This window comes from Balaenoptera physalus, assembly GCF_965194825.1.
Source record: "Balaenoptera physalus genome assembly, chromosome: 13".
NCBI lineage: Eukaryota > Metazoa > Chordata > Mammalia > Artiodactyla > Balaenopteridae > Balaenoptera > Balaenoptera physalus.
The window spans coordinates 101913509-101940186 of record NC_138892.1 but is presented as its reverse complement, the minus strand read 5'-3'; the positions used below and the strand labels follow the sequence as shown (position 1 = coordinate 101940186).

The window sequence follows — 26678 nt, the reverse complement described above, 5'->3', positions numbered from 1 at the left end:
ATCGACTGACATTGCTTGTGGAACTGCTCCTTCTCTGTACTATGATAGTTGTGAAATTACTCATTAATCCTAAAGGTTCTGAAGTTCCATTTGAAGAAACAGAAATGGGCTGTTTTCACTGAAGTCTGATGAATTTCTTTGCCTCTCATCCCGTATCGCTATTTCTGGGCTCTGTGGGAATATGATACGACCCCGATTGATCAGGCAGTAGTTCATGTGACCCTGACGAAAAGAAAACAGAGCATGTTTTGGCAGGTGTGAGGGAGAAGATGGAACTAGACAGAACTGCTATGTGTTGGCTTAGCCAGGTATTGATACTGGTTTTACCAAAAGAAGAAAACCACCTCTGACACCACGCCAAGAGCCGACAGAACACCCTTAGCATATGGTAACGGCTGTCAAACCTTTTGGTCTCAGCACCACTTTTTTCAAACCATGTTTAAAAAATTGAAATACAGTTAATTTACAATGTTTTGTTAGTTTCAGGTATACAGCAAAGTGATTCAGTTTTATGTATACACACACATATGTATATAGATTCTTTTTCGGATTCTTTTCCACTATAGGGTATTACAAGATATTAAATATAGTTCCCTGTGCTATACAGTACATCTTTGTTTATCAGCATCACTTTATATTCTTAAAAATTATTGAGGACCTCAAACAACTTTTGTTAGTGTGGATACTATCTATCAATATCTACTGTATAAGGAAATTCTTAAGTGCACCTGCCCTTTTTTGACTGGTGGTGAAGAATGCAGGGAGTGCTGGTTCAGTTTGGTGCCCTTGCCGTCATTCGTACTAAGGGAACAACAGAGCTTTACCCATCGCTGCTTTTGCACCATCAGTGCAAATGTCAACACAGTGACAAACAACATCTTAATTTTATTCTGAAAATGACTTCCAGGTTCTCAGGGACTCCTAGGAGTTCATGGACTACATACACTTTGAGAACTGCTGACACGGAATAATGTTTTGGCTTAATCTTCCTGGTTAAAATGCCCCAAATCCAACTGCCTTTTCTTCCTCCCTACTTTCCTCAACTGCTTCTTCTGTATTTTTCTTTTTTTTGAAAGCTTCTCTGGCATTGGTTTTGAGATATCAGTTTCCCTGCTTTTTTTCTTATTCTATTGAGATGTATTTCACATACCATCAAACTCATCAAACTCAAAGTGTAGAATGGGAGCTTCCCTGGTGGTGCAGTGGTTAAGAATCCGCCTGCCAATGGAGGGGACACGGGTTCGAACCCTGGTCCGGGAAGATCCCACATGCCGTGGAGCAACTAAGCCCGTGCGCCACAACTACTGAAGCCCACGCGCCCTAGAGCCCTGGTGCCGCAACTACTGAAGCCTGCTCGCTCTAGGGCCTGCGTGCCGCAACTACTAAGCCTGTATGCTGCAACTGCTGAAGCCCGCGTGCCTAGAGCCCGTGCTCCGCAACAAGAGAAGCCACCGCAGTGAGAAGCCCGCGCACCACAACAAAAAGTAGCCCCCACTCGACGCAACTAGAGAAAACCTGCGCAGCAATGAAGACCCAACACAGCCATAAATAAATAAAAAGTAAAATAAACTAAAAATTAAAAAAAAAGTGTAGAACGGAGTGGTTGTTAGTACATTCACGAGGTTGTGCAATGTCCCCACCAACTAATTCCAGCACGTTTTCACCCCCCAGAAGAAACCCCATCCCTGTTAGCAGTCACTTTCCAGGCCCTGGTGACCACCCACTTACTGTCTACAGATTTGCCTATTCTGGGTATTTCATATAAATGGAGTCATATTATATGTGGCCTTTTGTGTCTGGCTTCTTTCATTCAGCATAATGTTTTCAAGGTGCATTTATGTTGTAGCATGTATCAGTAATTCATTATTTTTTTTATATAAATTTATTTATTAAAAATTTTTTTATTGGCTGTGTTGTGTCTTCATTGCTGCGCACAGGCTTTCTCTAGTTGCGGCAAGCGGGGGCTACTCTTTGTTGCAGTGCGCGGGCTTCTCACTCAGGCGGCTTCTCTTGTTGCGGAGCACGGGCTCCAGGCATGTGGGCTTCAGTAGTTGTGGCTCTCGGGCTCTAGAGCGCAGGCCCAGTAGTTGTGGCGCACGGACTTAGTTGCTCCGCGGCATGTGGGATCTTCCCGGACCAGGGCTCGAACCCGCGTCCCCTGCATTGGTAGGCGGATTCTTAACCACTGCGCCACCGGGGAAGCCCTAGTACGTCGTTATATTTTATGGCTGAATAATATTCTTTTGTTTGGACAGACCATACTTCATTTATCCAATCATCAGCTGATGGCCATTTGGGTTGTTTCCACTTTTGGGGTATTAAGAATAAGGCTGCTATGAACATTCCTGTACAACTTTTGGCGTGGTGTATGTTTCCAGTTCTCTCGGGTATACACTCAGGAGTGGACCTCTTGGCTCTTTTACCCTCTGCCTCGCCCTTCTCGGTCAGTGGTGTCGACCAGTTTTCAGAATTTCCCATGCGTTGTGGACCAATACTTTTGTAAAATACAAAGTCATGGGCTTGGATGATGTGGCACTATGGAATGGCTACAAAAGTTCCTAAATGTTTACTTTTCACTCTTCGTGCTTGCTTTGAGCTTTGCCTTGGCCAAGGGTGGCAACGCAGTTCAAATAGATCGTGCCAACCTCTCTTTCTTTGTCTCTTTCACCCAAGGCTTTTCTCTGGCTTCTAAATACAGCTGACCTCCAGGAGTCAGCCCTGGTCCTCTGCTATTCTTGCTATACTGTCCTCTGGAAACTCCATCCAGTCTCATGTAACTTAATGTGATCTTTATGCCAAAGACAGGTCCACATCTTTAATCCTGACTTCTCAAGTTTCAGTTCCACATTTCCTACTTCCTGGCTGGGCATTTCCAGTTTGATATCACATACCATCTCAAACTCTGTGTGACTACAACATGGACTTTACCCCGGAATCGGTCTTCTCTTGGCTTCTTCTTTTGTTTGTTCATGGTGTTACCGTTGTCCAGGCCACACAACTACATTCAAAGGCTTGACGTTGTCTTTGCCTCTTCCCTCTCCTTGGTTCCCTATACCCAGCCACCAAATCCTGTTGATTCCTCCTTTCCAGTGTTTCTCACCACCGTCACATCCCCTTCCTTTCCTGTGCTACATCTGCAGTGAAGGCCCTCAAGCACTCCCCCTTCAACTCTTGCCGTGACCTCATCTCTGCCTGCAGCCGCGTCCTCCAACAGTCCTCCACCAGAGGGCTCTTCCTGTAACCCCTGCTCAGAAAACATCAACGACTCCAACAGTTCCCAAGCCGAAGATTCAAGGTCTATCTTCTAAACTACAGTTCCGGTTAAAGCCTCTATCTCCCTGCTCCAGCTGACTGATATGCTAGTTTTTGCTCAAATACATCTTGTGTCTTTCATCTCTAGACCTTCGCTTGTGCCAATGCCTTTGGGTGGGACACATTCTCCAACCACTCCTCTACCCAAGAGTCCTACCCATTCTCGGAAACCCAGTTCAAGTGTCTCCTCCTTTAAGGCTACCGCAGACCACGGTGAACTCACGGCCCTGTGCGTTATGGACTCATGCCTTAAATGCATGGCACTTAGGGCGAAGACTCTCATTTGGCAAATCATTGTATACAACAAATTGCCATTCCTTACATTCTTGTTTTATATTAAAATTATCACATGTTCACAATCTCTTTTCCTCAAGTCCTCCTATACCTTTGGATCTCCCATAGCATACTATCCTGTGTACTTCATTTTTTGATTGGTTGACCAACAGTAATTGCCACTTAATAGCCATTTGATGTTGAGCGTCAGTTTCCTCATCTGTAAAATGGGGACAGTACCTGCCTCAATGAGTTGTTGTAAGGACTAAAGGAGATAATGCATATAAAGTAGTTAGCACAGCCTAAAATATTGTAAGTGGTCACAAAAATTATACACATTCACATAAAGTTACAGGGAGTTTGTAAAGCAGGCCTTAACTGAGAAATTCTGGTGAAAGTGGGTATCAGGGCTTCTGAATCTAATCTTCATTCCATGTGACAAATGACTAAGGGATTTCCTTCCCATCTTCATTTCAAAAGAAGAGTCATAGCATATTTATTTTATAAGGATACTGATTATGGTTTGCCAAGAGCACTTTTTCTAAAATGCAACATACTATTAAATTAAGGCACCGTATGGTTAGAAGAACACGAACTCTGGAGTTGAGACAGCTCTCAGTTTGAATCCCGGTTCTTCTACTTACTAGCTGCTCCCTCAGGCTGGTTGATGAGTTAATTTTTTTTGGTCCTCAGTTTCATCAGTGAAATGAGTATCTAGGTTTGGGTTCATACAGTAAGCCTGGTACATATTAGATACTCAGTAACTGTGAGACTGCCTCAACCTCTGCTTTAACAGAGAAGTGCCCGGCGATCTCATCCAGCCACATGGCTTTAAATACCATCTGTTTGCTGATGGCTCCCAAATTTGTTCTTCACACTCGTGTACAATGTGGACTGGGTGCATGCCTAACGGATATCTCAAATTTAACAGGTGTCAGACTGAACTGCTGACACATCTCCCTCACAAAGCCCGCTCCCCACCGGCTTCCTCATTTCAGCAAACGCCACCTCACCCTTCTGCTCACGCGAGGCTGAAGCCCTGCAACCTTCTCACCCTTCCTGGACCCCACCCTCCCCCTGCAACCAGTCGGTCGGCAAACTCTGTCTGTGCTACCTTCAAAGTGAACCCAGAATTTGACCACTTCTTCCGCTGGTCCAGGTCAACGCCATCTCTGGCCTGCACCATTTAAAAAATTTTTTATAGTATTTTCTGAAAATTTTATTTATTTATTTTTGGCTGTGTTGGGTCTTCGTTGATGCACGCGGGCTTTCTCTAGTTGCAGCGAGCGGGGGGCTACTCTTCGTTGCGGTGCACGGGCTTCTCCTTGCAGTGGCTTCTCTTGTTGCGGAGCACAGGCTCTAGGCGCTCGGGCTGCAGTAGTTGTGGCTTGTGGGCTCTAGAGCTCAGGCTCAGTAGTTGTGGCCCACGGGCTTAGTTGCTTCGCAGTATGTGGGATCTTCCTGGACCAGGGTTCGAACCCGTGTCCCCTGCATTGGCAGATGGATTCTTAACCACTGCACCACCTGGGAAGTCCCTCTGGCCTGTACTATTACAGTTGCCTCCTGACTAATCTCCCCCTAGGCCTTCAGTCTCACTCAGCAAAAGCCGAATTCCAATCAGAACCTACCAGACTGATCTGTTCATCCCTCCCCCACCTTTCTCTGACTCATCTCTTACTCTCGGCTGCCCTTCCTGGAATGCCAGGCAGGTGCAACCTTAGAGCCTTCACATTAACAGGTTCCTTGCCTGGGATGCTCTTTCACAGATAAGCTCAAGTCCCTCCAGCCCTTCAGATTTTTACTAAAATGTCACCTTATCAGTGAGGCCTTCCCTGACCATGTATCTAAAATTGCACACACTCACCCCACCCTCTATGCCACCAACACACACTTCCTGTTCTTCTTTCTTACTTCATTTTTCTATTTCCCCTCAACACTTATTACTCTTTCACATACTACGTATTCTACTTATGTATCAGTCTTTGAAGGCAAGGATTTTTGTCTCTTTTTCCCCCCTGCTGTACCACAAGTGCCTTGTATAAAAAAGGTCTTTTCCTGGTACAAAAAAGGTCTCAAAAATATTTGTTGTATGGAAGAAAGAATAAAAGAATGAATGAACAAATACTGTATTCTAGGCAGTCAATAAAATATTTATAGAGCATCCATTATGTGGTCAGCAATGCATTAGGCAAAAGGAGAATATGGTAGAGTGTAAGAGATGCTTTTAGACTCTTAAGGAGCTTTTTAGAGAGAAAAGAAAATCAAGCAACGATGTTCTATAAATGCTAATTGCATGGAATAGCCAAAGTTGTAGAGGTTAGAGGAGAGGTCAATAATGAACACAGCAGTTAGGATGAAAAGAGAAGAAATAAGGAATGGGCAGGAGAATTATGTACTAAAGACACGGAGGTAGGAAACAGCATGGAACAGTCACTTCACAAGACCAGGTTGACCACGAGAAGGGACAGGAAGGTTTGGAAAACCAGGCAGAGTCTGAAATTGATACAATAGGAAAAAAAATCATGAGGAATGACTGGAATGGGGGGTATGATGGAAAGGGATAAATTAAAGGTGGCTAAGCCCCTACAATGGTCTTCAAACTTTTTTGATGGAATAGCCCCTGAAAGAATTCTGAAAAATTATAGATGCCTTCTCGCATTTGTAAGTTGCCATCTAACATTTATAAGTTTTTTTTTTTGCTTTTAATTAATTTTTATTGGAGTAGAGTTGCTTTACAATGTTGTGTTAGTTTCTACTGTACAGCAAAGTGAATCAGCTATACGTATACATATACCCCCTCTTATTTGGATTTCCTTCCCATTTAGGTCACCACAGAGCACTGAGTAGAGTTCCCTGTGCTATACAGTAGGTTCTCATTAGTTGTCTATTTTATACATGGTATCAACAGTGTATACGTGTCAATCCCAATCTCCCAATTCCTCCCACCCCCCAACCTTCCCCCTTGGTATCTGTACGTTCGTTCTCTGCATCTGTGTCTGTAAGTTTAAACAACAGCAAATGATGTGTTTTTAAAAATGTATATTGAAGATGTGCTTTAAGTACACATGGAAAATGTCTGCCGTGTAATCTAAATGGCAAACCAATCAGCTTGATCACTTTCTGTCAAAAGGGGTCTAACCTCATTTTTTAATTCAAATAAACAAGTTAATACTTCTCCCTCATGACAACCACCTTATTTCTGAATTCTACTTCTAAGATGGAACGATAAGGCAGAGGGTTGTCATGAGTTTGTCGCCTGGATAAAATAAGGGGCTGCTCCTCTTTGCTTCACTTTCGTGGCTCCTGTGAAATGTTTCCCTGGGGCACCCCTTACCCCCAGGCCTTTCTCCTTTTTTTTTTGCCACGCCGTGCGGCATGCAGAACTTCCCCGACCAGGGATCGAACCCGCATCCCCTGCAGTGGAAGCACAGAGTCTAAACCACTGGACCACTGGGGAAGTCTCCTCTCTAAAGGCTGGTGAAGAGTGACTGTAAGAGAACTTTCAGAGCAGACACAGTCTCAAGCACGTCAATTTTAGAAAAGAATACATATGGAAGCTGAAAATCTGAAAATGGATTCCCTCATCTGTGCCCACGTATCCCTGGAAAGTCTTCATGTACCCCTAGGGTACATGGACCCCAATGGGAAGACCACTGGCCTCAAGGTTCCATGTCAGAAGGTGATGCCACTGACAGAGACACACAGATCGGAGGAGACAGCTGGCTCTGCTGGCAACAACTGAAGCCAGATAAACTCTCACAGGGAGAGGCTGCAAAGGGAGGGCTGAGTCCTGGAAAATGCCTGCACTTAAGGGAGTGCAAGCAAAAGAAACGGAGATAAAACAGAGAACAAGAGGTAAATGAGGACGGTACCCATGTGAGAAAGGAAGATGACTTCTGCAGTAGGAAAGGAGTTTAAAAACATCGAATGTGCCGAAGTCTAAGGAGGGTGAGGAAGACGTTCACAATGAGGTCATTAGTCACCGTGAAACAGAGCAGCACGAGGGGCATGGGGGCCGGGACCTGGGGGCCAGCTACGAAGCGGGGTCTGGACCAAGAGGAAATGCAGGCTGGACGTGGACGCCAGGCAGCAGGCAGTAAAAGACTCTGGCCAGAGGGTGTGGCCGCTGAGTGAAGGGAAGCATTTGTAAGACAGAGAAGTTCTATCCATGTGTTTTTTTTTGTTTTTTGTTTTTGGCGGGGGAGGGATGTCTCTGGATTCTTTCTGTTTGTGTATTCTTGGGAGATGGCATGCTGTTTTTTTATTTTATTTTTTTTAAATTTATTTATTTATTTTTGACTGTGCTGGATCTTCGTTGCTGCACGGGCTTTCTCTAGTTGTGGTGAGCAGGGGCTACTCTTTGTTGCGGTGCGTGGGCTTCTCATTGCTGTGGCTTCTCTTGCTGTGGAGCACGGGCTCTAGGAACGCGGGCTTCAGTAGTTGTGGCTCGTGGGCTCTAGAGTGCAGGCTCAGTAGTTGTGGCTCATGGGCTTAGCTGCTCTGCGGCATGTGGGATCTTCCCAGACCAGGGCTTGAACCCATGTGCCCTGCATTGGCAGGCAGATTCTTATCCACTGCGCCACCAGGGAAGTCCTTATTTTTTTTAAAATAAATTTATTTATTTATTTTTGGCTGTGTTGGGTCTTTGTTGCTGCACGCTGGCTTTCTCTAGTTGCGGCGAGCAGGGGCTACTCTTCGTTGTGGTGCGCAGGCTTCTCATTGCAGTGGCTTCAGTAGTTGTGGCGCACGGGCTCAGTAGTTGTGGCTCGCGGGCTCTAGAGCGCAGGCTCAGTAGTTGTGGCGCACGGGCTTAGTTGCTCCGCAGCATGTGGGATCTTCCTGGACTAGGGCTCGAACCCGTGTCCCCTGCATTGGCAGGCGGATTCTTAACCACTGCGCCACCAGGGACGTCCCCATATGTATTTTATGGAAGAAGAAAAGCCGTACAGTGGGTGAGGACAGCATGTGTGGGAGAGCAACAAGTGTTTACCGCAGAAGGAGGGAGAAAGCCCTGGCTCTTCCCGAGACTGGAGGGCGAGGCAAGGAGACTGGCAGAGAAACCTGGGAGGCAGGTGAGCAAGCTCAGGAAAAGAACCTTCCTCTCCTCAGTGAAATGGGTGATGAGGGCTGTCTCTCGGGAAGAACGGCGGTGTAGGAGGAGCTGGGTGAGACGGGGGGCTGGAGGGACCCCAGCCCACCCCCAGGGAATCAGTCAACCCGACTGATTCTCTTTGGAAAGGTTACTGAAAACAGGAGTGGGCAATTCCTTAGCTGTGGAACACGCCTCTTTCTTCGGAAGCTGGGACTGCGTAGGAGCACGGCAGAGAGCTCCCCAGTTCTGATTCAGAACACGCCACCAATGTCCGTGTTTCATTGTCTAAACGTGAGCAACTGATAGGAGCTGGGAGACAGGTGTGGCATGCCCACTTTACTAGAAGTTCTGCAGGAAAAATTCTCAAGTAATTTAACTGGTAAACCAAATCCATTATACAAAATGGAATGCCAAGTTGTCCTGTATTTTAAAGATACAACACGAGGCTTCAATGACACTTCTGTCTTTCAACAGCTGCTTTAGGCTGAGTCCCTGAGCCCCGGAGTGGATACCTTTGTTTAGTTTTCCACCGTGGCCTTCAGGGAGCTGTCCGCGGGAAAACTGAAGAAGCTCTGCTTGAAATCCAAGCTTTTTCCTTCTCTCCAGACTCAGAGGAAGATGTCCCTCCCTTCTCTTTAAACACCCTCCCCTCCTTCCCTTTGGTTCCAATCCTCTGAATTCTATCTACCCCAACCACTCTTAGGTGGGAACTTCATCTGTGATCTCTCTTGCCAGCTTCCTCAGTCTTTTCTTCCCAATAATAACAAGTATTATCATCAATACCGGCAACTAACCTTTATCAAGCACTTACCATGTGTCATGCATTGAGTTTTACACGAAATTTAGGCACATGACCCCAGTTAGTCCTCACAGCAACTATATGAGGTAAGTAACCATTTATGGTCTGCGTTTTACGAATACAGTGACATCAAACACATCAAAGCAGTTATCTAACCTGTACTGACTGCTTGTGACTGATGAAGCTGGATCCACCCATGACTCAGTCGCTCCGCACATTCCCTCCGCCCCCTTCCAAAGGCACAGCCCCGCCCCTCTAGCCCCGCCCCGCAGCCCTGTGCTGCTCCTTCCAGCTACTGTCCTTTTGCAGTCAACCTCTGAGAGTTGTGGTCTAGCTCAGCGCCCCTGTTTCCTGTCTACCCATTTCTTCCTTGGCCTTCAGGAACGTGGTAGCATACCCCCAGCCCAGGGCAATGCCCGCACCTCCTGTGAGAAGATCTGGTTCAGAGTGTCAATGGGCTCCTTAGAGTAAAGTGACTAAAAGTCATCTCAAACTCAAAATTTATGCTTATGGTCAGAGATAAAGGGATGGGGGACAGAGGATCTCAAAAAAAGGCTCTGTCCATCCATCACTGCTCTTAGGGATTGTTTACTGACAATATTATGCTGACTCTGGCATTTCTAGTTAAAGGAGATGGTTGGAAAAACCTGTTTCAGCCTTGCATCATCTGGATGTTGAAATTTTTCTAGACTATGTAATGTTCCCATAGATAATGGGTATTTTGCTTTGGGCAACCGGAAGGCCACTTTCAGGATCAAATTTCAGTTCAGTTTTCCCAAGAATCACAGACTAGAATATAAAATAGGACTGCTTTTGAATATGGCTTATTTGTAGATTATTTTTAACAAATATTTTCACATGATAATTTTATCATTCTTATTTCTACTGTGACGACCTGCCACTCAGATTTCCTTTCTTTTCTTTCACCAAAGTGGAAATTCCTTGTGCTGAAGAACTATACAGAGAAAAGGAAGACAAGTAGAAATAGGAAGTAGAGTGAAGCCCTGCATGAAGGGTGAAGACACTGTCTCTTTTCGGTGATAGGTAACTGATTAGGCACTTAATGTTTCGAGCTTAGTTACTGATCACTCTGCCAGCTGGAAGAACACTGGGAGGTTATGGACATTGAGGTGGGGATGAAGCTCGCCTTTGGAATTTGTTCACAATGGCCCTGTTTCTGTTCTGCAGATTAAGCTTTGTTGATAGAACAGCCAAGGTGCCAACACACCTTCCCCACTCTGACAGTCTCTATGGCTCGGGCTGAATCATATGCTGAATGGTTATTCATAAGCTCCAAATTCTTCGAACCCACGAAACCTTAGGAATCACTGACTCCAAACCCTTCATTAGATAAGAAATTAAGGCCCAAAGGGGATAACTGGCATGCCTCAGGTTAACAGAGCAGAGCTCCAATTAGAACCCACATCACTTGATTTCCATGCTGAAACTTTGCCGCATGCCTTGACACCTGGCAGTGGCCTGCGAGTGCATCTCTAACAACCAGCTGTGTGCTTTTAAAGCTACAGCTGTATTATCCTCTGATTCTCTGTTCACAGACGCATACAGGCCCATGTTTACGTCTGCTTATCTTCCTATCTAAAACCATTCAAAAACTTCATTTCAGTGCTAAATTTAGGTGCTCTTCCCTACTTTCTTACTTCATCAGTTCTTGGGGACTCCCTGTCCCTACCCTCATACTGTGCAGTTCATTTCTTTTTTTTTTTCCTCCAATTTTTTTTTTGGCCATGCCACGTGGCTTGCAGAATCTTAGTTCCCCGACCAGGGATCGAACCCAGGCCCACAGTGGTGCAGGCGCCGGGTCCTAACCCCTGGACCACCAGGGAATTCCCTGTGCAGTTCATTTCTGAAAATGACCTCCAGCTGAGTATCTCAAATGTTTTGACAACTGTAGTAGAGGATTCAGGGAAACTGGGACAAATGATCAAAATGTCCTGGGAAAAAATGAAGAACAGAGGGGACATCTTAAGGGTAAACTAGTAAACGGCTGTTACTTGTGAGAAAGAAAGGAAAAGTGTTCTTATGAATATTAAGAAATATTAGTTTTTTTAGTCACTTAACCCAAATAAACAACCTAAACCTGAACTGCCCCAAAGTCCCACCAAAAGTCAGTCTTCAATTGCTCCACTCAAACCACGTACTTCTGGTAATTAACAAGCAAGGACTTCTTAAGCTTAGTGTCAATGACACACATGCCGGCGGGCTGGTGGAACCTGCTGCCAAAGCTGGAAAGTTATAATACTACAACAGACCAGCCCTGAAGCCGCCAATCCCCTCTGTGTGACCCTATGGGGAGCAGACACTCAGGCGCTCACTGGCTTCTGAGCCCAGGAAAAGTCAGCCACCCGGCAGTGGCCAGCCCTCAGGAGTATCTCAAGCCTGATCAGATGGCAAAAGGGATGCTCGGAACACCGTCTTCATCTGTGAACATCTGGATTACAGTCTTTTCTGTACTACTACAGATTGTTCAAATGGTCACGTAGTTATTTTGTTACGACAAAAACTTATAGACCGAAAGAACGTTAAGGCTGTTGACTAGCAGTTCTTCCTTTTAGTGGAACGGGGACAACAGATGTTGACCGACTTTGATGCACTTTAAGACACCGAAATGCCTTTTCTAGCAAAGATAAATGGCACTCCTGTTGCTTATATTCAGTGCATTTTATCACATTTTAATTCTTTGCAAGTTAGCAAACCACATGGTGGCAACTTCTAGCCAGATTATCTGATTCTAGCTAGAATATCCCCGGACTCAGGAATCAGAGTAATCTGGTTTAGAAATTCAGCTCTGCTGCTTGGGCGAATCACTTAGATTCTTTGCACCTTAATTTCTTCATCTCTGAAATAGGGATGTAAAGAAAAGAATGTTGCCCCCCATTCCAGTTCTACAGGGACCAAGCCATCAGGCAGTGCAGTCACCCACCGATAATGCACCCAGAGGGGAATTCAGGATGGAGAAAAACTGGAAGGATTCTGGGCTTTGGATACGGGCCCTAGATAGTTAAGATGTATATCTAAGGAATAGTTTCAATCAGCCCAGATTCTTGCATCGTCCCATACACAGAATAGCACTAAAATCATTAACTTGAGATGTCTGTTCTTTGTGATTAGCAGTCATCTTGTGATGCTCGACTACATGTTTTTTCCCAGCAAAAAAATTCCTATATATCCTGGCTCCTCCCTTGCCTCTTCGGGGCAGTTCCTCAGAGCCATCTGAGAGGCTGTCTCCCGGGCTATAGTCCTCGGTAAGGTCCCTGAATAAAACCTAACTTGCAACTTTTAAGTTGTGCGTTTTTCTTTCAGCCGACAGGGAAAATATTAGACATCTTGCAGGCTGCTGTGCAGATTAAAAGAGAAAATATCTGTAAAAGCATTATACATGTACTTCCTTGAGGCCACTTAAAAAATATTTATGTATGGACAAATATTAAAAAAATTTTTTTTTATCACAGTGTTGTTCTTTCTTTTTTTATATAAATTTATTTTATTTTATTTATTTACTTTTGGCTGTGTTTGGCTGCGCGTGGGCTTTCTCTAGTTGCGGCGAGCGGGTCTACTCTTCGTTGCAGTGGCTTCTCTTGTTGCGGAGCACGGACTCTAGGCGTGCGGGCTTCAGTAGTTGTGGCATGTGGGCTCAGTAGTTGTGGCGCACGGCCCCAGATGCTCTGCAGCGTGTGGGATCTTCCCGGACCAGGGCTCGAACCCATGTCCCCTGCATTGGCAGGCGGATTCTTAACCACTGAGCCACCAGGAAAGACCCCTGGACAAATATTTTATATAAGCATATCTATAGCTAATTTCTTAAAATTTGAGTATTCATTTAACCAGTTTTAAGATATAAAATCTCAGGCTCAAGCCTCTAACCTAGAGGTGGGAAATTCTGGCCTTTGCCCACCTCAATCTGATTTAAAGTAAGCCTATAGCAAATTTCAAATATAAAGGTCTCAGTTGCACCCAGTACTCCCAGAAGAAGCCGATTTGCCAGGAAGTTTAATCAGGCTTCAGGCTGAGGCCCTTCATCTGCACGGGCCCCTTTAAGACCGGGGGTGGGGGGTTGGGGGGTGGAGGCAGGAGCTAGCGATGTGTTCCCAAGGTCATACGTTTTTATAAAAACATGCAAGATATTTTTGTATTCTTTTTCTTAAAGAAGTTCACCAAGATTATAGAAGCTTCAGGTCCCACAAACCCTGGATTATTTATAAAAAAAAAAAAAGTCAACCACCACAACAAAACTGGGCATACACCAGAAAATTCTGCCACTCCCAAAATTCCGTGGACACAGGGCTTCATCCAAGGTCCTCCAAATAATAGGCATATTCCCCAAAGAAGTTCTGGTCGGCGTTTGAGGTGCCGGGCTGGGGGCAGGAGGGATGGCGGCAGCGGGATCCTGGCTCTCAGGAGCTGCTCAGGCCTGGGAGGGGTGAGGCTGAGAAGGCTTGGGCAGGACTGTGGCTGGTAGCAGGCAGGGTGGGCCAGCTGGGATGCAAGGGCTGGGAAGCCAATTGTGGAGAGAAGGGGCGGTAAGGCTGTGAGTCTGGACCCTGGGGTGCATCGTCGCCCCTAGCTCAGTATGTGGAGTAAGGCAGCACCACGTAGCATGGAACTCCTCTTCCGGGTTTGCTCACTTTTTAACATACAGTGGCTGAAACGGGTACCTCAAGGAGAGTAACTAACTTCCCGGACGGGAATTCGGGCAGACGGGAAGGGAAGGGAGTGGGGCCCTGGGGGTGGGAAGGGAGTAGAAAGATCCTGTGATTATCCGCTAAGGCTAAGTATTTCAGACCCAGGGCACCTATTTTAGTCCAGGAGTGGGAAGGGGTGCACAAGTCAACTAGCAGAGATGCTTCTCACCTGGGAGCACAGGTACAGGGATGGGGGGGCGGAGGGCTGGCCAGGCCTGCAGAGCCCCCAGCCTCATCTTCTCTGCTCTCTGACCTGTCTGCCCCTCCTCTCGCTTCTTATCTTGAAAAAACAATACTTTTTCTCAGCAAGTATTCCAGCAAGTGAAACAATAAACTCTTTCTGAACCAGCTAAGATTCTAAGATTCTAACAGGAGAAAAGATAACAGCATCACACCCTCTAATTGTCCTTATGAATCTGAATGATTGTAATTATTTTTTGGGTTCTCTTTCTCTACCTTTGTGATCATACATAGTCATTCTTTATTCTTCAAGTGTGCAATTCGGTGAATTTTAGTATATTCACAGTTTTGTGCAACCATCCCCACTACCTAATGCCCGAATATTTCCATTACCCTAACAAGAAACCCCACACCTTTCAGCAGTCACCCCTAATTCAACCCTCCTCTCATCCCCTGGCAACCACCAATCTATCAATACTTAACCACCGATCAATACTTTCTGTCTTTATGGATTTGCTTATTCTGGGCATCTCACATAAGTGGAATCGGACACTATGTGGCCATTTGTGTATGGCTTCTTTCACTTAGCACCATGTTTTCAAAGTTCATCTATGCTGTAGGAGGTATCAGTACTTCATTCCTTTTTATGGCTGAATATCCCATTTTACGAGTATAACATTTTGTTTATCCATTCATCAGTTGGGTCATTTCCACTTTTTGGCTATTATAATAATGCTATGAACATGTGTGTACAAGTTTTTGTGTGAACATATGCTTTTAATTCTTTTGAGTACAGAACTAGGAGTGGAACTTCTGGGTCATACTGTAACCGTTTAACTTCGAGAAACTGCCAAACTGCTTTCCACAGTGCCTGAGCTGTTTGACATTCCCACCAGCAATGCATGAGGATTCCAGTTTCTCCACATCTTTACCAACACTTGTTTATTATTATTTTTTTTGATTATAGCCATCCTGGTGGGTGTGAAGTGGTATGTCATTATGACCTTGATCTGCATTTCCCTAATGACTAATGATGTTGAGCATCTTTCCATGTGCTCATCGGCCATTTGTATGTCTTCTTTAGACAAATGTCTATTCGTATACTTTGTTCATTTTTTAATTGTGTTATTTGTCTTTTTATTATTGAGTTATAAGCATTCTTTATATATTCTGGATACTGGACCCTTATCAGATATATGACTTACAAATATTTTCTCATTCTCCTTTTTAAAAATTTTTTCTGTTTCTCATTCTTTTCACTTTCTTTATAGTATCCTTTGATGCACAAAAGTTTTGTTTGTTTGTTTGTTTTGGCCACACCACAAGGCATGTGGGATCTTAGTTCTCCAACCAGGGATCGAACCCATGCCCCTGCATTGGGAGCACAGAGTCTTAACCAGTGGACCGCCAGGGAAGTCCCAATGCACAAAATTTTTAATTTTGATGAAGTTCACTTTATCCCTGACCATCTATACTGGAAATAATCTTCTTTCTAAATCAGCACCTCAACATTACTTGAAGGTTTGGGAAGAATTTTCAAAAATATTGAAAAATTATGTATTTTAGAATGTAATAAAAACACACATACCTTAAAAATATAAAACAAGAGGTTAAGACTTGAAGAAATTTGGAGCTTCTGGTGAGATGATGACCAGGTCCCCCTAATTACTCTGTTAGGCTCAGTATAAATAATACAAATGCATGCTATATAGGAGTTCATATGTTTTGCTTTTGTTCCCTACTCTTTCAGAAGAACTAAAGAAGTATTAAAGAGTGGAATCAAATTATCCTTTAGCTAAAGAATGAGGATTTCTAGCAGCCCTTATGGGTCAATATTTTAAACCAGGGCCCTGTATGCTGTCCTCCAACTGTAATCAGTCTGTTCTACTTTTGTCTGAGTTATAAGCTATAGGAGCCTTAAAGGGCACCGTTCCAGTTGGCCTCTGCTTGCTGGCTTGCAAACAGAGGTTTTATATTTATGGACAGTAATCCAGAGTGGTGTCCATCTGAGTTTAGAATTGCTATCACAGCAGAAACTGGAAACCTCAAGAGCTATAAGCCATTTAGCACGTCTACATGGAAGCCACTTCTCATTAGAGCACATACAAATATACAGTGACCAGAACCTAGCCTCCTGGGCTCTCATATCCTCCTCAGATTTGCATACAACATATGCACACGAGTCCTCTATTTTTTGTTTATAGTGAATTCTTAATTGCCTGCAAAATTACTATCTCACCACTTATAATTTCATGTAGCAGGTATGACTATGTATACTTTTTTTTTTAAACATCTTTATTGGAGTATAATTGCTTTACAATGTTGTGTTAGTTTCTGCTGTATAACAAAGTGAATCAGCTATATGCATGTGTATGTCCCCATATACCCTCCCTATCCCACCCCTCTAGGTGGTCACAAAGAACCAAGCTGATCTCCCTGTGCTATGCAGCTGCTTCCCACTAGCTATCTATTTTATATTTGGTAGTGTATATATGTCAATGTTACTCTCTCACTTCGTCCCAGCTTACCCTTCCCCCTCCCCATGTCCTCAAGTCCATTCTCTACATCTGTGTCTTTATTTACGTCTGACTATGTATACTTTTCTTATCAAAATGCCGTAGCAGCATGAGAGCTACTTGATACTGAAAAGTATCTTTAATTGACAAAGCTTTTTATTTTTAATTTAAACTTAGCCTATGGTTAGCGTCAGGCATTTAAACCATCTACTTGACTTCATATGAATCAAGAACAAAACCTGAGTCTGATCATTTCTGGCCTGACCTTCTACCCGCTTTCTGGCCAACTGTCCCTATAATTCGAACGCAATGACATTTCCATCAGAAGCCTCTATTACTAACAATTATAGTACACATGGTTCTCAGACAGAATCCTTCATTCAGGGTGTCCAGAGTTTCACGAATCTCACTTATCTTCAAAGCCACTGCTTGAATAGGGAGGAACTTAGATTTAAAAAGCAGTCCATTTTAAACCAAAAGGAAATTCTTATCCAGAAATTACTTATCCTTATTTTTAGTGTCTTACTCGCCCCCCGCTTCCCCTTCTTGTTTTGAAAATAGAGGTAAATAAAGATGCATACAACATCTTTTGGGCTACACAAATCTTAGGCTTTAAGGTCTCTAGGAAGCTATGATTGCTTCATCAAGAGAACTCCAAGTGGGCCCTAAATCTCCTTACCCTTGACTTCAGCAACTGCTGGGAAAATGTCAACACACACCCCAAACTTAAAAACTCTCTGCTTGAGGACAGTTCACTTAGAACATCTTTCCCTGGCAGCTGCAACGAGGGCACCTAATTTTTGTTAAAGCTCCAAGTCACAACAGACGGTGTGGGTAATGATGATAGTTCTGATAATAAAGATGATAATGATATAATAATGTCATTATTATAATGACATTAATCATATGATTCAAGAATGATAATAATATTTGGAGAATAACAAGAGATGTTAGCAAACGGGGAAAACTAAGCCATAAAGAACCTGAGAGCATTTTGTTTATTCCAAAGATCACAGGATACAATGACATTTCAAAAAGTTTAAGGTACTATCAGGACATCAAGTATTACAAAACAGATACTTGAAGCCACATACTAAACCCGTGATCCTCAAACATCAGGGGAACCGGTATAACCTGGAGGGCTTGTTAAACCGCAGATCACTGGGCCCCATCCTTGGTTTCTCATTTAGTCAGTTGGGGGTGGACCTCAGAATCTGCGTGTCTAACGAGTTTCTAGGAAAGCTGATGCTGCTGGTCTCCTCGAAAAGGAAGGAGACGAAGATCTACTGAGGGAAGGGAGAGAACGGTTACTTAAAACTACCCTGGGTCAGGCTTGCTCAGGAGTTTATACAGTTCATCTCATTTAGTCCTCAGAGCTTTCCAAGGAGCAATGCTTCTCACGCTTTGCCAGAGCAGAATGAGAGTGAACGCACACATGCGAAGGATCTGCTTAGGCAGTTCTCTAGAAATAAAAAAGCTCTTTGATGACTATATTATCTTTTAAAATGCAGGTAAATTTTGTATTCTGTTTCAAAATATTGCTGCTTGTTATGAATTAAACATAACTAAAAAATTATTTATCAGATACACTGCTTAACTCTTAACCTCAATTTCTTTAGTAAAATTGGCCTTTGGGAACATGAGGAAAAGGATGGCTGAAGTTTAGTAATTGGTCGATGGTGAAAGAGCTAGTACATATTTAATCTTTTTTTTTTTTTTTTTTTGGCCGGGCCGTGCAGCATGAGGGATCCTAGTTCCCCGACCAGGGATCAAACCCGTGCCCCCTGCAGTACAGGCACGGAGTCTTAAGCACCGGACCGCCAGGGAAGTCCCAGTACATATTTAATCTTAATTAGTTTTAGAGACGTGCACCTAGGCCCGCAGGTCTCTGAAGATGATGCACATGCTGCCAGCTTACTCAGCCACCTGCACCTCCCACACACCTGAACACTCCATCAGGCTCTTCTCTGCTCCTCCTTTATGGAGCCTCTGTTGTTCTAGCCAAACTGGATTCCTTGCTGTGCCTCAGAATGTTCTCACTTTTCCTGCTCTCCACATACATGCTCGTTATTCTTTGCCACTGGAAAGCTCCCCTTTTTATTTCCACCTGACTAGAATCTTCCACACCTTTTAAGGTCCAGCTGAAATGCCATTTCCTTTTTGAAGACCAAATCCCATTTTTAAAAGGCTGCTGGACGGAACTCCTTCAGTGAGTTCCCATGGCTGCGCAGACAGATTTAATGTCAGTGGGCATGTAATTGCTTTTGTTAAATTACCCTGTGTGTCATGGGCCCTCATTTACACATGCCTCTGCAAAGAAATGGTTCTGTTTGACATTAAAGTTATACTGGCATTCAAACATGAAGTTTTGTGCAATGTAAGATATTGGAGTGTAGATAAAAAGTAGTTGGAAAGAGAAAAGAGATATGAGGACATATGTATATGTATAACTGGTTCACTTTGTTATAAAGCAGAAACTAACACACCATTGTAAAGCGCTTATACTCCAATAAAGATGTTAAAAAAAAAAAAAGAGAATGAGTAAAATTCTAATTAATTGCTTGAAAGTCATGAATGTGTCAAACTGGTTTGTTGGAGCATTTATTTTCAAAAAAAAAAAAAAAAGTAATTGAAAAATATATTTAAAAGAAATCCCCAACAGGAAGCTTTAGGTTATGATGAAGTTTGTAGCTATGAATTAGAATAAAGTCTAAAATGTAGAATGTACCTAGCCTTTTAGGATCAGAAGAGGCTTTGAAAGTCATTTAGGACGACTCCCTTATTTCACAATCATAGAATTTTTGGAACCTGCTTTGTATTATGGTCCGAAGTCCCATTTGTTTAGTTAATGCAGTTCAATTTCCATCTTGCTTAGCTTTGGTTTTCTTCATATTGCTACCCGAAGAAAGCTTTTTGCCCTGAATGATGATTTAGTTCTGAAGGGCCAGACCTGACTTTGGTCCAAAGGGAGCTTAACTGCAGGACCTCCTTTGATTTTAAAGGTTGCTAACCGTAGTGGTGCTAAGTCGGAACCTCCGAGGAATGAGTCCTTACCCCCAAGTGCCATTTTTGATGAGTCTACCAGCCAAGCCACAGCTGTGGCCAAGCTTGGGGAGGAAGCTCACGCTGGGCGGGGTGGCCATCTGCTTCATTTGGCCGGTGCCAGCTTTGGCCTCAGAGAGGTATCTCACATGCTGATTATACCTTGGTTCAATCACGTAGAATGAGAAGAGTGAAGGATACCGAGGGTCTTTGTCTTTCCCACCCCTGCATGCTCCTCCCAATCCCAAGGTGGTGAAGAGCAGGGATTTTAGAGGTGGGTAGAAACAGGTGTGACCTTAGGAAAGTTATTCAACCTTTGGAGGTCCCAGTTCCCTATCTACACAAAGGAGATGGTAAGAGTACTGTAAATATCTTAGGGGTAATTGGCAAGCTTAGGTGGGGTATTGTTGAGCACATATTATCATCTTTATAAATGTCAGCCACCGTCATTATCAGCAAAGGGCAGCAACGTCAACACACCCTAGATTCTCTTCTGTGTAAGCTTCAGTCGCTCCCTGACTCAATTATGATATCACTGTTGACTCCTAAAACTATATCTTTTTAAAATTAATTAATTAATTAATTAATTAATTATGGCTGCATTGGGTCTTCGTTGCTGCGCAGGCTTTCTCTAGTTGTGGTGAGCGGGGGCTACTCTTCATTGCGGTGCGTGGGCTTCTCATTGGGGTGGCTTCTCTTGTTGCGGAGCACGGGCTCTAGGCGTGTGGGCTGCAGCAGTTGTGGCTCGCAGGCTCAGTAGTTGTGGCTCGAGGGCTCTAGAGCGCAGGCTCAGTAGTTGTGGCACACGGGCTTAGCTGCTCCACGGCATGTGGGATCTTCCCAGACCAGGGCTCGAACCCGTGTCCCCTTCATTGGTAGGCGATTCTTAACCACTACGCCACAGGGAAGTCCCTAAAACTATATCTTTAGTCCAACTTTTTTCCTGAACTGAAGACTAGGCTTCACAAGACAACCTGGAGGTGCCCTTGGAACCTAAAGCAAGTCCAAAACTAGATCATTCCCTGGCACTGAGCACCATCTCCTCTTGACCTCTCATTTGTGAAAGACACTGTCACTTTTCCAGCTACGCTGGCAGAAGGACTGAGTTTGTTTTTTTTTTCCAACTACTTCTTTATCCTCCATGTAATCAGTTGCCAAGTCATTCATTCACACATTCGCTTATTCAACAAGTATTTATTGGGCCTTTTCCATAAGCTAGGTACTGTATTAAACTCTGGGTACACAGTGACGAACAAAACTTACATGATATCTGCCCTCATCTGCAAATATATAATTACATATTGGCATATATACTTAGAAAGAAATTTCAGTCAGTAGGAGAAAGTACAGCAGGGGACTTAATTTAAAATGAGAGGCAGGAAAGAACTCTTGGAGGAAGTGAAAATTTGAACTGAGGCCTGAAAGACGAAAAGGCTCTGTCAGGTGGGTAATGAGTGCAGCGCGTTGCCGGCAGTGGGGTCAGCAAGTACAAAGGCTCAAGGTTGGAAAGGACCTGATGCGTTTTCTGAGGAACTGGGGGAAGGCCACGTGGCTACAAGGCTGTGAACTTGCTTGAGTCAAGGCTGGAGCAGGAGATTCCCAGGGCTGTACGGGAGCCCCTGCAGGGGTCTGAGTAGGAGAGGCGCAGGGTCGGACCACCCTGGCTGCTCTCAGAGAAGGGATTGGGTGGGCAGGAAGAAATCAGAGACCCATCGGGGGCCGCTCAGGCGGTTCCGGTGGCAGACAGTCAGTGGCTGTGGTGATGGAGGAAAGTGGTGTATCTGACGCACAATTTGGAGGTGGTGTTGATAGGACTTGGTGATGGGGGTGAGGGGAGAGAGAGAGAAAGGGAGGCGGCAAGGCCAGTTCTTAGGCTTCTGGCTCGAGCAGCTGTGTAGATGAAAGTGGCCACGGGATCTACCTTCCAAAAGAGCCTCTACTGCTGTATCAGCTCCCAGTACAGTGCCAGCCACATCGCTCCCCTTTCAAGTATCTGGCGTGGCTCCCTATCACCTGCTTAAGTGCACACTCCTTGCCTTGGCTTTCAAGGCTCCACGACCCACGTTTCCAGTCTTATTTCCCACCACTTCTCTACTTAGGTTCTGCTTCGGTCCAACTGGACCAATTCCTGTTCCTTGAATGTGTAACCACACGTCCCTGCCTCGGTGCCCCTGGCTCATCCTATTCCTCCGTCTCACCATCTCCGTCTGCTGAAACCTTATTCAACGACTTTCAAAGTTCATTAAAGGTCCAGTGTTTAAATCTCACAAAGCTCTGTAACTCTGTGATGGCACTTAGACTTCCGCCTGTTATTGTGGTACTTATGACAGTACTTATCTTGTGCCCATTCCCTGCCCCCAACCGACAGAATGTCATACCTTCGGGTGCCCGGCCCTATTACTCATTCTGCACCACCGCCCTTGCCCTCACAAAAGGGTCCAGTACAGGGCTTCACCCACAGTAGGTACATTTTACTGAATTTGTTTGGGACAATTCACGTTATTAATTATGCTAAGGAACGAGGAGACCCAAGTTTTTGAGGCCGAGATGTTTTCCAGTAGCACCTGCCAGCACCAGAGCTCACAGAGTTTATCTTCCACCAAAACTCCTGGCAAGTCATATGCAACACAGACATGCCTCCCACAACAGTCCTCTGCCTGTTCAAAATACTCCAGTGCAGCAGTGCTCGTAAGCTTACCCTTTCCTCGAAGTACGGAATATTAAAAATTACAGCCTCTACCTCAGGAGTTTTCAAACTGCTTGTTGTAACCCATTAATGGGTCATGAAATCAATTTAGCAGGTCATCAACAATACTAAAAAATAAAACAGAAAATAGCCAAACACACTGCCTATACTCAGGATGGGTAATGTTTCCTGAAACTTTTGCTTCCAATGCAAGTAGTCACCTATGTGTAAAATGGGTCATGATGTAAAATGTATTTCTTATCATGGGTCTCAGTTAAAAAGGTTTAAAGGCTAATGCTGGGTGGCCCACCTCAAGATCAGCACACAGAACTCAAGTAGGGAGAGTAAGATGTTAAGGAAAAAGTAATGAGACTATCTAATTAAAATAGTAATGAGGGGGTAATCATATGATTCAGTAATGATAATAATATTTGGAGAATAACAAGAGATGTAAGCAAACGGGGAAAACTAAGCCATAAAGAATCTGAGAGCATTTTGTTTATTCCAAAGATCACAGGATACAATGATGTTTCAAAAAGTTTAGGTATTGGGACTTCCCTGGTGGCACAGTGGTTAAGAATCCGCCTGCCAATGCAAGGGACATGGGTTCGAGCCCTGGTCTGGGAAGATCCCGCATGCTGCGGAGCAACTAAGCCCGTGCACCACAACTACTCAGCCTGCGCTCCAGAGCCCGCGAGCCACAACAACTGAAACCGTGTGCTGCAACTACTGAAGCCTGAGCGCCTAGAGCCCGTGCTCCGCAGCAAGAGAAGCCACCGCAAGAAGCCCGCGCACCGCAACAAAGAGTAGCCCCCGCTCGCCGCAACTAGAGAAAGCCCGCGCACAGCAACGAAGACCCAACGCAGCCAAAAATAAATAAATAAATAAAAATTAAAAAAATAAAGTTCCCTTAAAAAAAGAAGAGTCGAGTACAATTAAAAAAAACAAGTAATGAGACTATCCCTTTAAAATGTGAATGTCTGATATCAATATATAATACCTAACTCTTCCCTCACAGTACCTGCATTTAGGTGCTTTTAACCCAAATTAATCTCGTTAGTAGAAAGTGAAGAAAGTGAGTCAGAAATCATTTCGGACTACAGGCCTTCTTGGTACCTCAAGCAAGGATTTCCTCCAGTATTCCAGCTCCCTAAGAGAGCTGGTTCAGGAACTCCATTGCTGAAAGGCTACTGGTTTCTAGGTTACAATACACAGAAGTGGTAACACCTTTGTAAGAGAAACTTATTTACAACCAGAATGCACCCTTTCTTCCACACACTTGTCAACAAGCTTATCAATTATGTTTCTATGTATGTATTTAACATAAACCTAGAAAATACAGTCCTATACATCCACGTGCAAGACCTATGCCTGATCTGAGGTAACGTGAACCCCAAGTTGATCTAAACGTGAGATATACTGTGAGGTACTGAAGGCAATAGGGCATGTGGGATAGGAAGGGGGGATGTGGGAAATGGTACAATGGACAAGGGGGCTCAGGAGTGTGGTAGATGTATTATGCCAAGTGTTTATTACTTCGATGCTTGGTGGGAATGAGAGGATGAGGTTAGAGGGGTGGGATACGGAGAAAACAATTTTCTAGACAGCTGTATGCACCATGATAGTATATAGTAGTCCATCAGGAGTGCACAGGCTGTATTTGATTATGTCAGCACTAAAAGGACAGATTCCAAGTCCTAATTCCAGCCCCAGCTCCATTTAACAGGTTGCCCCTTATAATTTGTTGCTTCTTGTGTTACATTCTCAATTTATAGTTGAGACATCAACAGTGAGCTTCCTAAGGAATGAAATGTAAACACTCTTAATTGCCAATTAGAATCCCAACAAATAACTGGGCCAGAGACAAGGATGAAGAAGTAGGAAGTTCAAAGTTGGTGTGGTGCACAGAACCTTAGATTGAGGTACTGATAAATTTGGGTTAGATCTGGGTGACGTGACATGAAGCAAGTCACACAACCAAACGTTCCTTCCGCCTATAAAATTTTACAGTTCTACAAGGGAGGGAAAAGGTGACCTTCATCTGGAAGAAAGGAAGATTATCTTGGTTTGGTGTGTAATAGGCAAGTGACAATGACATTACCCAAGGTTGTTTAAATATGAATTAATGCCTCTCCCATTATCTAGATCGGGTTAGGTGATATATGTCAGTGTCTCTACTGACTACTGGATAACTTCCAAATTTCTTTCCCGGCATTTAAGGCTTTCCACATCTGCCCAACTTATCTCAAATTTCTTGTGGTTCAGACCCGCTCTTGCCCCCCAGTCTTGTGTGCTTAGTTCTTCCCCACCCCTACTCTCCTAGCTAATGTCCCATAACCTTCCTAAAACCTTCCAGCTACTCAAATATTTATGTATCAGCTCTTCACCTTTGAATTCCTACAAGACTTTACAGCAGTCCTATCAGATAGGCATTATCGTCCTCATTTCATAAATAAGAAAATTGAGGCTCAGAGAGGTTAAGTGGTTTGCCCAGGGTCCCACAGTTTGTAAGCAGCAGCAGGGCTGGGTCTGACTTGTTTGCCTTCCAAGTCCACACACTTTTTTTTTTCTCTCATTGTGCCATGCTGCTTCCGTGTATTAAAAAACCACGGAGGAAGGATGCAGTAAAAAAGCCTATAAACCAGTTATAATACAGTTTGTTGTGACATAAATGCAGATACAAAACATCCTTTGAACCACGTGTGCAATAAACGCTTGGGGTAGCATGGGTAGTTTTTAAGAGGTTGCCACTCTTGTTTCCCAAGCCCAGTATTAAAACGATATTCCAGGGTAAATGACAGGTGTATGGCTAAGGAAAAGAAAAAGCAATATGGTATAAGAAGAAAACATTAGAAGCGGGACAAAAAGATGAAGGTGTAATACAAGCTGGGAATGCACAAGAGACACTCAGAATATGCAAGCATGGAGTATGGGGCTGAGGGGGCCCATAGGACTAAAATATCTAAGTTAGGGGGCCTATACCTGCCAATAAGAAGCGCACGCGTGTGACGGTTGATATTAATAACAGCAGTACACATGGAAAGAGAGTAGAACTCCAGAGAGACACAAATAAGGACGGGTCGCCGGGACACAGGGTAGAGCATGGCAGGATGAGAGGGTGGCGGCGCCTAATGAGGGGCCAGAAGGGTACAGCAGGGGCCGAACGGAAAGGTGAAGAGGTTCAGAGGGCACAGCGCCCACGACTCGGGACTAGACTCGTCTTCCTCTCCACAGCTGGTTGGTGTGTTGTAGGATTCACATCTGCACCCCACAAAGCCCTCCCGGCGGCTCCGGGAAGAGGGGGCGGTCACTTCCCCGTTCCTTGGGGACTCCGCGAGGGGTCCTTACCTAGGAAGATGGAGATGATGAGCCGCAGCGCCTGTTCTGACGCGCCCAGGGACGTCGCCAACTTGTTAAGGCTCAGGTTCTGGAAACCCCACCGCAGCACCGTCGCCAGCTCCGCCACCGCTCCCACGTCCCCCTCGGCTGCGGACGCCATCTTAGCTCCGGGCGCCCCCCGGGGACCCCTCAGCTCCGCGCACCCTGAATGTGGGCACAACGCTGGAGCTTCACCCCCAATTCCGGCCCGGAGCCCGCCCACGGCGTGCGCATTGGCTGCAGGACCGCCCAGCGGCTCCGGGATCAGCCGGTCATTGGTCGGCCCGGGCAGGGGGCGGGGCCTCACGCCGCAAGGTAGGCAGGGGGCGGGGCCGAACGTTTGTAAGGCAAAGGTGACTCGGGCCTAGAATGAACGCGGGGCAGGCCGGGGGCGGGGCTTGGAATCGGGAACTAGACCCGTGATTGGAAAAGTCAGAAGCCGGCGGCGCGGCGAAGGTACAACTCAGTTCTAACAGCTCGGGGGAGGAGTCGGGGCGGGCGAGAGTCCGGCCGGCTCGAGCGCTGCCTCCCCATTGGCTGAGACGGAGCAGGCGAGAGTCAGGGCGGGGGGGGCCGTCACCCGACCGCGAGGTTACTCTCGGTCGCCGGCGCGCCGGGGTTACTGGGGCATGTAACGGGAGGGCGGGAATTCCTGCCGCGGCCTCGCGAGCGCCCCCTAACGCCGCCTCGGCCGTTTTTG

General features: G+C 45.0%; 1 protein-coding gene across 2 annotated transcripts in view; it reads right to left on the bottom strand.

The window, feature by feature from the left end:
- LPCAT3 (lysophosphatidylcholine acyltransferase 3) overlaps positions 1–26201 on the bottom strand; it is a 36769-nt gene extending 10568 nt beyond the window's left edge. Inside the window, exon 1 of one of the 2 annotated variants that reach the window (XM_082420272.1) lies at positions 25949–26201. In XM_082420272.1, the coding sequence (XP_082276398.1) occupies positions 25949–26099 (151 nt within the window). In that variant the 5' untranslated portion in view covers positions 26100–26201. The remainder of the gene's footprint in view (positions 1–25948) is intronic. The other variant, XM_082420271.1, reaches the window with a different exon arrangement.
- Between the last annotated feature and the right edge of the window lie 477 nt (positions 26202–26678).